The 14,040-nt window shown below is 40.5% G+C and overlaps 1 protein-coding gene across 2 annotated transcripts in view; it reads left to right on the forward strand.

Moving 5' to 3' along the window:
- Positions 1 to 13,626, forward strand: part of usta (uronyl 2-sulfotransferase a) — an 84,068-nt gene extending 70,442 nt beyond the window's left edge. For both annotated transcript variants that reach the window (XM_034699603.1, XM_034699604.1), the window contains 3 exons: positions 9,897 to 9,994; positions 10,113 to 10,270; positions 11,827 to 13,626. In XM_034699603.1, coding sequence (XP_034555494.1) covers positions 9,897 to 9,994; positions 10,113 to 10,270; positions 11,827 to 12,119 — 549 coding nt within the window. In that variant the 3' untranslated portion in view covers positions 12,120 to 13,626. The remainder of the gene's footprint in view (positions 1 to 9,896; positions 9,995 to 10,112; positions 10,271 to 11,826) is intronic.
- Positions 13,627 to 14,040: the final 414 nt, after the last annotated feature.

Genomic DNA, 14,040 nt, shown 5'->3' on the forward strand with positions numbered 1-14,040 from the left:
AATAGTTGATGCACAGATTGTCTGGATTTTTTTACTTTGCAGTCAGGACTTATAATGTCTTAAAACTTGAGTGTGTGATAAAGTATGTCAGAAGTTTGTGTTGATATAAGCCATTTAACTGCTTGATCCACTGCATAAACAGACTGTTTATTAAGCAAGTGATTTTTTCTATTCAAGAATACTTTTTTAAAGATATTTTCGGACAAAATAAGACCTGAATTGATTGTAATTAATACAAAAAAAAAATCTGCGAATGGGACAAGAAAAATGTACTTGCTAAGCTTCTTGATTTAAGACTTTTTTCTGATTTCAAGAAACTAGACAGGTACATTTTTCTTGCCCCATTGGTCGATGTTTTTACCATAGACTAAATAAAATGGACAGCGTTGCTCCGCCTTTTCCCATTGAACGGTTTTGAAGCCAAAATATCCCGTTCCAGAACGCTGCCATCTTGTAAATTTTTCTGCAGCCAGAGTCTGCACAGTAGGGAATTTATGTGTTGCCACGGTAATTTATGTGTTGCCACCGTAACAAGCTCCGCCCTACTGCATGAGATCCTATGGAGTTTCCCTCTATGGCAGCTGTCAATCAAAGCAAACCTGGAAGTAAAACCCTGTTTTTTAACCTCTGATAACTAATGAAAAAGAAACTTTTCAGAAAGAAGAGGCCTTGAACACAAAACAGTCAAATAATAACTACATATCACCACAGCATACAGATGTGAGAATCAATCGTACGACGTGTATTCATTTTTTAAAGTTTGACTGTAGCCCCATTCAAATGAATGGGGGAGACAGAGTTTTTGACCTATACTGCAGCCAGCCACCAGGGGGTGCAGTTTTTGTGGAAGCTTCACTTCCAGCCGAGCGAGCTGCACCCCTGGTTTTTAATCACTACAAGCAATTCAGGTATTTTCTTTTGGCTGGTAATATCTTGAAATTAGATGTTTATCTGGAGTTGTCAGGTGAGAAATTAGACAACACTTGCTTGGTTTTAGGTTTTTGCAGTGCAGCAAAGAGTATTGATAATCAATCAGTCTTTATTTATATAGTGCCAAATCACAGCGTTATCTCAAGACGCTTTTAAAAACATAGCAGCTCTAGACCATACTCTATGTTAAATTATTAACAAAGACCTAACATCAAGACAGGATAAAATCCAGTCTCATCTTACAGACAGGACTCAGTCTGATCTCATCTTAATCCACCTTGAAGAGGAGCACTTTGCAGCACTTAGCAAGTTACAGCAGCAAGGCAAAACTTCCTTTAGCAGGCAGAAACCTTGAGCAGAGCCAGACTCACTTATGTATAAGTGATACATCTGACTGTGAGAAGGAAGCAGGATAATATATTTTTGGAGCAAAAACAGAAGAGATACCACTTTGTCCACAGGGGGCGCCAAATCAACCAAACTGAAGGTTCCTCTCAGGAGCTTTAAACAATCACTCATCTGTTAGGCTTCCTCTTAACCTCTATCTACCTTTCATCTCATCCCAGTGCTCACACACTCAGTTATTCTAATATGAAGAGAAACTGAAGCGACAGACGTTAATGGGTTGAAATACTAATGTGTTTGCACTGTTTGACAGAGCAGCACAGTTGTTTTATGTCTGAATCAAAGCCAACAACACTGCTTTGAATCTGTGTCTGTTTTGGTCTCAAGCCAGGTAGTTCTAAAAGCTGAGCTGAGGCATGAACTGAGATGTTGTATACTCATTTCTTATTCTGGTGTGAACTTGAAGTACGCTAATTATAGAGGCATGTAAGCCAAGGAGAACCAGGAATGATACTGTTGTGCTGTTTACATAAACAAGTCATCCTCAGTAGCAATAAAATCCTACCACTGATGCTTTTATGTCCCAGCTGATTCTAAATACCTGATATTCTTTGTAAGCCGGATGATTTATTTTTTGTATTTGAGATGTTTGTAATCATCGTGGGCCAGACTTTACCTTCTCGAACGTTAGAATACAACCAACAGAGCTTTTCTCCAGCAGAAATAGAACCCACACTGAGCTCTCTTTGAAGATGTTGAACACGAGGTATAGCTTGAGGGAGGAAAGAAAATTGCAAGGCCACGGCAGACTGATGCTTACCCAATATTTAAATGTGATTATTATTCCAATGACAGACTTTTATTTGGTATAACCACATGAGGAACTTCTTAGTATCCTTCATCTGTTTCCCAGAGGTGTTTACGACTGTAGCATCAAACTGAAGGCAAGAAGTGTGATATTTTACAGGGCATGTCATTCTGAGCTTTACTTTAATGTTAAAGTTGCTATTTTTGATCTCTGTGTGAGTTTTGCACTGTGGGGGTTCTGGTCAAACAAAGTCAGATTTTATGACACTCAGGGAAGCAGTTAGCAGTGAAGCGGTGCATCAAATATGAAGTAAGAACTCCTTCAAAGAAAAGCATGCCTCTGCAATTCAGGAGTGAAAATATGGCAAAAACAGATCATACCTTGGCTGAACAAACACGTCAAAACTATAATGATGTTGAAGATTCTTCAAGATTTGAAGGTAAATCTGTATCGCAGGTTCACTGCTAGTCAGAACTCCCCCTCACCGCCAGAGACCCTGAGAGCTCAGGAGGCCATACTGAGAGGCCAACAGGAGGAGTGAATGTCATTCTAGCTTGAGTCTGAGTGGGTGTAATTAAGTATTGCACTGCTTTCCCTGGAGTTTTGGACCATGTGAGTTGAGTTATTAAAGTATGCAGACCACGGGGGCCCCTTGCTACAGTTGAAGGGAAGGGGAGGGGAGGGGGGGAAGCTGTATGGCTGCAGACTGGCTTACCTGTAAGTGTGTGTGTCTACTCTGCTACCCCTATAAGGTCCAAGTGAGGGAGAGTATTAAGAGCCAGAGATAAGAAAGAAAAATGAGAGGAGAAAGATTTTTTTTTCATTTTGCAACCTTGAGAATAAAGTGAAAATGTTGAGAAATAAGTGAAAATGCAGTTACAAGAGAAAAGCCAGTGGTGACCTAGCGCTTCCACACAAGACTGATCCCAGGTCAAAGCTACCATTGTATTTTCAGTATGATGTAGTGCTGTGTTCATTGCTAGTTTTACCAATCATAGATTTAAAAGACCTTCATTTATAGCAAGACAGTTCTTTTTACTAAACCAGTGTGATTTTCTTTTTACCTAGACATGCTTCGAGTACAAGCTTCCTCTAGAGAGTCATGTGATGTTGCTGTGACTTCCCTCTCAGCTGATATTTAAAGGTTTGGTCATCCACGGCCCCGTGTTGTCTGACAGTCTTAGTCATGTAGGCCCCCTCAGCCCAGTTTACCGACCTCTGGGCTCGCTTTCTGATCTCTACACCCTCTCTTATCCAACACTGGTATCTGTTGCTCTCAGAGCGGATGACCTCAGCCTTTTCCCAGTCCATGATGTGATTTTCTCTCTTGCAGCAGTCTGAGATGGCCGATATTACATTTTCTTGGTCTGCTTTTTTTGCTTCACTGCACGTGTGCGTGCTCCAGATGTTTCTTTCTCACACTCTTTACTGTGTTCACTTTTTCGACTCTTCTGAGGAAGACTGCAGGAAGCTTGTAGTCAAAAAATGTCATGGTAAAAATAAAAAAACCAATCCGGTCTAGGAACAAGAACTGTCTTACCATAATATATGGTGTCAGACTAAGCGGCAACCTCTGGTCTAAAAATATGAGCCTCAAGTGGAAGTGCTAAAAACTGTAGTTCATTGAGAATCTGCTTGAGGCTGGCTCTGGAAGTACAGGAGACCACATACACACCAATTCAAAAATGCTGATCTTTACAGCAGAAATAAACATGTTTACAGCCTGGTACAAAAGACAAGTGTAGTCTGGATAGCTAATTTCTCGATCGGCTCACACTGTAGCGAAGGTGAATTTTTTTTCTAACGCAGCAATTTGGAAGATGTTGAGATTACGAGTCTTCCAATGAGAGGCACAGCTGACTGCGGGAACACTGTAGCTGTTGGCTAGGAGGCTCAAAGCCCGCCTCTTAACGTCACAAACAACACTTCAGATACGGATGGGTGATGTCACGGATACTACGTCCATATTTTATACAGTCTATGTGTCTGACCTAATGAACCTTTTTGGATCTTCACCATTATTTTTTTCCAATATCAATATGATGAGAAAGTTGATCATCTAAATTTCATTCTTTAACAACTGAAGACAAAACTCCTATAAAGTTGAAGCTATAGGTTTTTCTGTAAACATGTACAAGTTACTGATGTGTCCTACATTGATTTGAGTAACATTTTAAGTCGCCAACAATCAAACTTTACAAACATTTGTTCTAATTCTATCAAGAAAGATTATACCACAAAAATGATCATTGTTTGATCCCACAGCCCTACAGCTTAGCTCCTGGAAGGTAGGAGCCATTCACTGGAACTTTCTAAGAGAACTATGTGCCAGTAGATACTAATATTTCGTGTTTTACTCTGCTATGCTTTTTTCTTTTTACAATCTTACATTCCTGTTGTGTCTGTCTAACATGAGTTTGGTCCATAGACTGTATAAAATATGGACGTAGTATCTGTGATGTCACCCATGTGTTTCTGAAGCGCCGTTTTGAGGCCAATCGGCGGCAGCAGCCATATTGCTGCTGTCGAGCGGTTGTGAGGTAAACAGGCAGAGTTTGAGCCTCCTAGCCAACAGGTACAGTGTTCTCGCCTGTCAATCAGTCACTCACGTCAGCTGTGCCTCTCATTGGAAGACTCGTAATCTCAATATCTTTGAAAGTGCCACGTTAGAAAAAAATTGCTGATCGAGAAATTATCTATCCAGACTACACTAGTCTTTTGTACCAGGCTGTAAACATCTTTATTTCTGCTGTAAAGATCTGCTTTTTCCCATTCATGTGTATGTGACTTCTGGTACTTTTGGAGCCAGCCTCAAGCAGATCCTTGATTAACTGCAGTTTTTAACACTTCCGCATTGGACTCATAGCAGCAACTGGAGGTTGCTGCTTGGTTTGGTCCTGCTAGAGGTTTCTGCCTGTTAAAGGAAGTTTGCCCTTGCTAAATAGTGCAAAGGGCTCTGCCAAAGCATGAATTCAGAAATCAGCATGTGGAGCGATAGACAGATGCACACTGCTGTGCAAAGTTGTAAACGTAAACATTGTAAATATTGAAAAGGATTTGATGAATTAAGATTACAGGTTTAGGGTTAAGGATTTAGCTTTAAGGCAAAGCGGCTGGTTAAGAGAGCTGAGCTTTTAACTTCTTTGAGGTTGTGTTGGAAGAATCTGTCGCAGTGATTCTTTTCCATGAACAGCTATTATTCAAAACGGTTTAATAGAGCTGTAAGTTTTATGAGTGTCCTCACAAATATAGCCTTTCACATGTGTGTGTATCAGCGTGAGTGCCCTGCTATATCAACACTGTGAGTTCAGACTAGTCTTGGATTTATCCCCTGCCTGCTGTGTGTTAGCCCGGCCTGCCCTGCGCTCCGTGTATGTGAGAGGTGTCAATGAAAGAACACTGTCAGTTTGCTAGCAGGGGCAGAGGGAACCTGATGCACGTGTTACTGAGACATTCCTGTGGTCGGCTTGGATTTTCCAACAGTCCCCACACCCCTCTTAACACACACATATACACTGGACTGAAGAAATGCATGCACTGGTGACTGGACATACTCTTGAGCACTGGACTGTCATGTTGGACATAAATTATGAGCTCTTATTTAGAAAGAAGTGAGGTTGTTTGAGCTGGATACTCTACAGGGTGTGTATGAAAATGATTAATACCCAAAAAGCTGTTGAGAGTGACAAACCAGACCTACCACAATGCGTGTGTATGTATGTGTTTGCACACCTAGCATGCAAATGATTGCAAAATGTCTGTGGTTTAATTCAGTGTCAGGAACAAATGAGCACAGATTAGTTCTCACACTTCAAAAAATACTGGTCTGATCAGTTGATATTCCCACATGAAGTAAACATCCACTTCTCATATTAGTCTGACATGTACAATGACACGTTAAAAAAAAAAAGCAACCATAATGAAAGAGGCTTTACTGGCTTCTGTCATGTCCTTGCATGCCCTAACATTAACAAAAAGCACGGTGGTATCTGTCATAGGGATGATTGCCAAACATCCAACCCACTCATGTTGTTTACTGAAAGGTGATGCCTCAAGAGGTTTATGATTTTTCAAGACATGTAAAGTATCATTTGAGTCATTTGTGTATACATTGTTGTTAGTGGCTACTGAATTGTTTCAATGCTTCTGGTACCAGCTGAGCACACCCATCTGGAATGCTAAGGGTCGAAAAGGAAAGCAAATGCCTGGAATTTTAAGTTTAAAGCAGCTTTAACTAATAATTTTATCAACAATGGAGGATTGTAAGGTGAGAGATTGTTATAATCCAACTCCCTCATCCCTTTAGAGGACTTTGACAAGCAAGCAAGAAATATTTGGCAGCACCTTATGCAGACGCATGTCACAAACACAGGATTACAAGGGGAAGAGACAGAACAAAACTTTACAATTTTTCAGAATAATGGCAGCTTAAATCTGTTTTATTTTGTCCTTCCTGTGTAAAGTTTTCTGTTCCTGTAAAAACTGGTAGCCATACAAAACTAGTACCGACATCTAAAGATTGCTTCTAGCTGATATAGCAAAAAATTGAAGGCTTTAAAGGGTAGCAACAAGCTAGCAAACATAGCTAACTAATTAGCGACTGCAAAGTATTGCTCAGGATTTGTCCAGATTAAAAACAGGGCCAAAAGAAAGTAAATTTAGCAACTGGCAGGTAAACGTAGCAGAAGCTTTTTGTAGCTGACAAGTCTGACTCCAGCTGCTACAAATACTACTATCTGTCTCACCCATAGACTGTATAAAATATGGACGTAGTATCCGAGCGCTGTTTTGAAGCCAATCGGCAGCGGCAATGCTGAACTCATCCAAAAGAGTGTGACGCTAAGAGGCAGGGTTTGAGCATCCTAGCCAACAGCTCTGTGTTCCCGTCTGGGAGTCAAGTCAGTCATGTCCTTATTTAGGCAAAACCTCGTAATCTTAATATCTTCTGAACCGTCGTGTCAGAAAAAATTCAACCCCGTACAGTGTGTGCCGATAGAGAAATTAGCTACCTAGAGCCAAGCTGTAAACATGTTCTTCTTTTTTGAATTAGTGTCTATGTGGTTTTCTGTATTTCTGCAGCCAGCCTCAAGCGGATTCTCGATGAATTGCAGTTTATAACACTTCCGCATGGGCTTCATAGTTTGAGACCGGAGGTTGCTGCTTGGTCTCACCACTATCATCTCTCTTGGTCTGATCTATCCCTCTTTCCAACCCAACAGGGTCTCAACAGATGTCTGTCTAACATGAGTCTGGGTCTGCTGGAGGTTTCTGCCTGTTAAAGGAAGTTTATCCTTGTCGCTGTAACTTTCTAAATGCTGCAAATGGCTCTGCTCATGGTGGATTAAGATGAGATCAGACTGTCTATAAGATGGAACTGGATCTCATCCTGTCTTGATGTTGGGTCTTTGTTAATAATATAACAAAGAGTATGATCTAGACCCACTCTGTAGTGTCTTGGGACAACATTTGCTGTGATTTGGCACCATATTATTAAAGATTGATTGATTGATATTCCCCAATGGATGAAGCACGTCTCTAAGTGAATGTAAATTTGAAAGCTTTTCCCACAAAACACATTTAATATATCAAAGAGTAAAGAGTGAAAATATTCCAATATCGTGTTTATAGCTTGTTTCCTTTGCCCATGGTATATCGCTCCCACCCTCCCTGGTGGTAATGGAGTAAAACTGTCCCACGGGAAAGCTTTACATCATCAATTATTTCTGATTTTATTCATACATTCTATTCAGCAGAACAGAAGGCAGTTGTAGAGATTAGGGCCTACTTTGTTGCAGTTTCTGTGACTGCTCAGTTGGTCTAATCCACAGTGAGAAAAGGAACAATGAGCCTGAGTGTGCATACAGGAGCTCTCTTCGAAATACTAATGGGTTCTTTAAAGAGAGTGCTCATTGTCTATCGTGCGTGCGTGTATGAGTGTGTGTGTATGAGTGTGTGTGTGTGTGTGTGTGTTTGATTGTGCGTACTTGTATATAAATGAGTTGTGGCTTGATTCCCAAAGGTCCCCTAAATGTTGAGGGATAAGGGTCCAGTATCAAGTGTTTGAGCAAAGCCGAGGAGGGACTTCCTGGCAGTGAGCCCTGTGTGTGCCAGGGGAATGGCGTCACACGTGTCACTTCCTGTCCGTTTTTCTCTCTCTTTTTTTATCTCTGGCTCTCATTCGCCTTTTCTCGCTAATTCTGTCTCTAATTTGGTTTGTAGTGATTTTCCTGGGAGCTTTTGTGCTAAGCTTCATTGAAGGAAAATCCTGTCTAGGGTCATTGCCAGCTCGTTTATTAGCATGGCAAGTGTGAGTGAAAGGCTAGTTAATGTAACTTTTGTTCCTTGTGAAATCTCTGCATGTGATTGATTGCTTTTCACACAAATTTTCAACCAATTTATTTCTGTAGTTATTCAGAAAATTTAACCCTTTTCCCAGATAGATAGTATAATGAGACATATTTCTAGTCATTAACACATCAATAATTGAAATAAAGGAAGAACAACATATAATAAATGACAGTCATGCTCATCACAAGTCTGGACACGACCCTCTCTCTAACAATGGTGCAAGGCTGAACTGTTCTCCCAAGGTTCCTATAAGGCTTTTGTTCTGGCTTCTTTGAAGAACTTCGCAGTGGTGTGCTTCACTGATCACCAATAAGTTGTTGTGCCCACTGCATAGTGGAGCTCTGTCATGAAGTTCATACAAACCCTGCAGCTACTTGGTGAATCAGAGACACAACTGCACCACAGTTTTCAGCTGAGGGGAAAAAATAACCAGCCAAGTGCATAATTTATGTCATCCCGACTTATGTTTACAGACCAATGCATGTGCTTCATGCGCTTCCTGACATTGGTGGTAGAAGTTCGAGAGAATGTAAAGTTGTGTTTTCTGGAGTTGTTGTTTACATCACCATCCTGGAGGTGGTTTATGACAGCTCTTTCACCTGGTTCCCAGTGTTCACCCACAGGCCCTTCATATCTCACCCTTATTTGCAGTCTAGCGCCTTGTGGGAAGGTCTGAGCCTCTGGTTCTGTCTGACCCGACTTAATCTCAGTGATGGAGCATGTCGGCCTCAGCGTTGGCTTTGAAAAATTGCTCTGTTTAAATCTGCCGTTACCGATTTTATCAGGGTATAAATCTTAAAGGGCAAGGTTGCAGTTCTACATCTCATTTGTGCCTGTTAACACCTCTTCCTTCATTCATGCCTCCCCGTGTTACAGTTTATGTGTGTAGACCATCCTGCTAGTATATGTGTGTTTTCTTGCTCAGGACTTATTGTCGTCCATATAGTTACGGCACCTGACATGGATTTGACTGCAAGTTTCACAGCTCTCAGAAGCTGGCCTCCTTTCTTTTCTTCCTGAATGAGAGTTTTATTATTTTTTTCCTTCCATTTTTTAACAGCTCAAACACTCAGACATGAGGAGTTTTGAAGTTAACAACTCTAATCGAACCACTCTATTTCCTAAATCACCTCTGCATGAGCTACCATTTCTAATTTTGGCAGCAATTCCACCTTAAATGACACAAATCTCATTTCTAGGTGAGCAGAAATCTGTTATACAATTTAACACCTCAGAGAGCAGCTGGGGTGAAGGGGCAGAGCTTATCTCAGTGCTCAGGGTGTTGTTTGGCAAAGAACTCTGCCCTCTCAGATGACAATCAGGGTTTTTGAGCTGTGCTGGAGAAGGGCTCCCTCTTGTGGCAGAGACAAATCATTACAATCTGAGCTTCATAACTTCAGGAAATGAAACTACAACTGAATAAAAAACGTAAAATTAAGAAGTATGTTGTGTTTTTTTTCTTTAGGATATCAATGTGTGCATTCTAGAAAACTATCCTGAGTGCTCAAACCCTAGAGTTTTCTACATTATTCCCTACTTCTGTGGACAGCATCCTCAATGCAGGTAACATTTGCATGAAAAATAATAGTTACACAAGGTGGTATTTAATATTTTTCAGTAATTTACTCATGTCTCCTTCCATCCAAACTCTGACCCTTTATTTGTCTGTCCTCTCCACCAGGGAGCCTGGAGTTTGGGCTCTTGAAAGGGCCAAACAAAATGTCATGGAGAACTACCTCCTCGTGGGTATCCTGGAGGAGCTGGAGGATGTTCTCCTTCTGTTGGAGAGGCTCTTACCTCATTACTTTACTGGAGTACTCAGCATCTACAAGAGCCCTGGTTGGTGCACTTAACAATGTTATCCATATAGAAATCAAAAGCATTTTAAAGGGGGACCTGGGAAGGCATGTACTCCTTCTGATATTTGGTTTTATGCCATACCAGAGGTGTCCCATGATATATGATTGGCTGAACTTAAAACTAGATCAGTTCATTTGATAACAGTCTGCAAGTTTTAGTGGCTTTTCAAAGGAACACATTTTCTATGGAGAAACGTCATCTTTTTTAGACCTGAGAGAGTTCAGCATAGAAAATGTAGTTACCTTGAATGCTATTTCTTTCATCTAAAAAAAATGTTTACACTGTAATATATATATATATTTGGCCTTTATTTGATAGGACAGCTGAGGAGAGACAGGAAATGTGGGGAGTAGGGAGCGGGGGAACACATGCAGGAAATGGTCGACCGGCCTAGAATCGAATCGGCGACCCCTGCGATGAGGACTGTAGCCTCTGTATGTGGGGCACCTAGACCGCTAGGCCACTAGCGCCCCTACACTGTAGTATTGAGGGATATTCAGATATAAAATAATGTAAATTTGAGAGAAAATGATGTTGAAAGTCACTGGCTGGACGCTTATTGGCAACTGGGGATGCAAATTTGGGATGAACTACGCAAGTGCCACATATGACGCAGCACAAAACCAAAAATTAAGCATTTACTGTATGTATTGACATGATTTCATAAATTTAAAATTGCGCAAAAATTTTGCTTGACACTATGTTGTGACAGCCAATCAGCATTTTGATTTCCCTGACGTCCTTGGATGCACCAATTATGATCTATCTGACCTCCATTTGAAAAATAAAAATTTGCTTTGACTCAAAATGACATTACTAATCAGAGGCGCCTTAAAAATTTAACTTAATTAAAAATCTATATTAAAAAGACATTTTTTTATTTTTATTTGTAAAAACGGAGATGTCTGCTTTTGCAAATGAACTCTCCTACACTATATTTGTCAACTTGGAAAAGTTTCAATCTGTTGTTTGCTATTAACTCAAAACAAAATCTGTTTCTTTGGGGTTCATACCCCAGTATGAAGCCAAATAGCAGCCTCTATCTGACTAACTATTTACCGTGAAACTGAGACCTAGCTGAAAAAAGATTAACCTGGGGTCTATAAGTAAAAGCAGGACGCCATTAGATAGTTTCCCTCAGATATATCTCCGAGAGAAGTTATGATATAATAGCAATCCAAGAAATTCCTGCTTTGGTAAGGGGTATATCTGTAAGGGGTGAATATTTGTCGCTATTGAACAGATCACACTGAATTGATCCGATAAACAAACTTGTGAAATTAACATGAAGTAAATATTTTCTTACTTTCAGCCTGAACACACCTCAACAACAGTTTGACACTTTAATGTTATAAAATTAAATGATTAGTTGAGACAGAAATGGTAAATAAATGCATAACGCTGTGCTCTAGTAGATAAATTCTGGACATGCCACTTGTTGAAATATAGCATTTCATCTATAGATATCTTGTCTTTTGAAAGATTGAAACTTGGAGAATGCATATTTCTTAAAATCTTAAATGTGTTTTCTACAGACTACAGGAAAATGGGAAACATGACAGGCACCGTACGCAAACACACGCCCACTTTAGAAGCCCTGCAGGTACTCTACCACCGCATGCGCTACGAGTACGACTTCTACAATTTCATCCGCGACCAGTTCCACCTCATGAAGAAAAAAATTGGCCTCAAGTCAGTCTCCCAGCCCACAGCCTACTCACCTGCTTTCCTCAAAGAGCTGGCCCTCCGAACCCCAGAGCCTCTGGATGAAGACGAGGAGCTGGACACAGACCTGGAGGATGCCAACAGCTGGCTGGTCCATCCCTGAGGGCTGTTTGACAAACAGTGGATGTAGCCAAAAGGAGCTAATTGGCTAGAATTGGCTGGAAAAAAGCTGGAGGCAGCCTGTGGGCAAAAGGGGGAGCAGTCCCCATCTTTCAGCATTCCCTACAAAAAGTGAGGTGTGTTTTGGAGTTTGTGTGGATCCTGACACTCGTGTTTGCACGGGCACTGCTTTCCAATTGCAAAAGACTCTGACTCAGCACCAAGGACTATAGGGTTGGGTGTTAAAGGACAAAATGTTCTATTTAATAATATACCAAGAACAATGGGAAACAATGCAACGCTCAATGTGCTTGATCAAGTTTAATTTGAACTTGTTTTTGGGTACCCTTTAATAAAAAAGCATCAGTGCTGTAATCTCCAGGAGAGATTAATGCAAGTTTGGATGATTTCATGTGTTGGGAAATATTCTAAGTTTGTTGCTGCAGCAGAGGACCTCAGAGACATTGACCATGAGAGAGGATTGTTCTATGAAAGGGTGAATGTCCTTAAAGCTGGAATGGGAGATGGTATCCACAAATAAAGAAGTACCAAAACCCTTTTTTGTATATTAGTTATCTAGGACTGTTGTAAGTGCCAAATCTCACTTAAGAGTTCCAGGAACTGGCAGGAACCTTTGTCAGTTGTGACGGTATTGGTTGAAAGAGTTTGTTTGAGTTGTTAGATATTATTAGGTATAAATGAGGGTTAAACGGTAAGCACTCGGTTATGAATTCAGAGAATTCCAACAAAGTGTGCATGAATGATCAAGTTTGACCAGTGTATTTTAGCATAAATTTATCATTTTGAAGGGGTATTTTGTTGGGAAAATGGGCTTGATTTGAAGTCAAACACTTAAAAGAGCATTTATGGCGCATAATTTGTTTAACCCAAAGTTTAAAAGTTTGCCAAATATCGGTGTTTCTACTGCAATGCATTGCGAAACTGTACGAATATACTGCACTTTTTCTGAGGTGACTTTTCCAGAAATTCAGCCGCCAAATGGTCACGAAACTGGAAACTAAATTGCCTTTAAGTTCAAACCGGATAATCTTACTGTTTAAAGGTTTGTTTTTGTGTTGCTAGTCCAAGCTGACACTAACTTTATTTCTCCAGCAGCTATTCAGAGTGCATGTATTTTTTTATTACTCATGTAAAACCATCCAGAGAGCAGTAACCATAAGCTAACGTGTGACCATCATCCTAATACTTCTCTCTATACCATCCTAATCTCTCTTCATTGTTCTGGTTTGTGTTCCGTGTTTCCTTATTTTGCCAGTTTTATTTATTATTTTGTATTCATTTGCATTCCAGAAGAGATTCTCAGGAAGGAAAAAAATGTTTAATAACTTGATCATTTGTATCTTTTGGTTTCTGGCGGCTATGAAACTACTTTTTTGGCATTTAAAGTGTGTTCAGAAAAAGTTTATATCAACAGCTGAAAAACTGGTTAACAATAACTGATGCAGTCCATAATTTTACCGTCTTCAAATAAATGTCCTCTAACTATTGCAGCTACCGTCTCTGCTCCACTTGTTTCTTGTGTGAAGAAGTTTGTAACGTCTTTTCCACATCAGGTGTGCTGCAGCTTCGCTTCTTTTCAAGCTGCTCTTACTCATGTCACGCTGACAGGCAGGGGCTAAAAGAGCCTCCAGACCACATCCAGCACCATCTCTCCTCAGCTCCCTGTTCCTCACAGCAGCCTGTCCATCACTTCACCCCAGACTCCGCTTGCCTCTGGCTCCCCAGTTGTGAAATTACCTCTCCTGCTCCAAACCGGACAGCACGGCCTAGTCTCTGATGTGGAAGAAAAGCATATTGTTTATGAGAAACTTGTCATGTTCCACTCTCACTGCCTGTCTTTTTTTCTGTACTTAATCTTGGTCCTGTTGTTTCAAAAAGTATGGAGCCCTTGATGCGGAATTTTA

The sequence above is a fragment of the Notolabrus celidotus genome, chromosome 13 (genome assembly GCF_009762535.1).
Source record: "Notolabrus celidotus isolate fNotCel1 chromosome 13, fNotCel1.pri, whole genome shotgun sequence".
NCBI classification, from domain to species: Eukaryota; Metazoa; Chordata; class Actinopteri; order Labriformes; family Labridae; genus Notolabrus; species Notolabrus celidotus.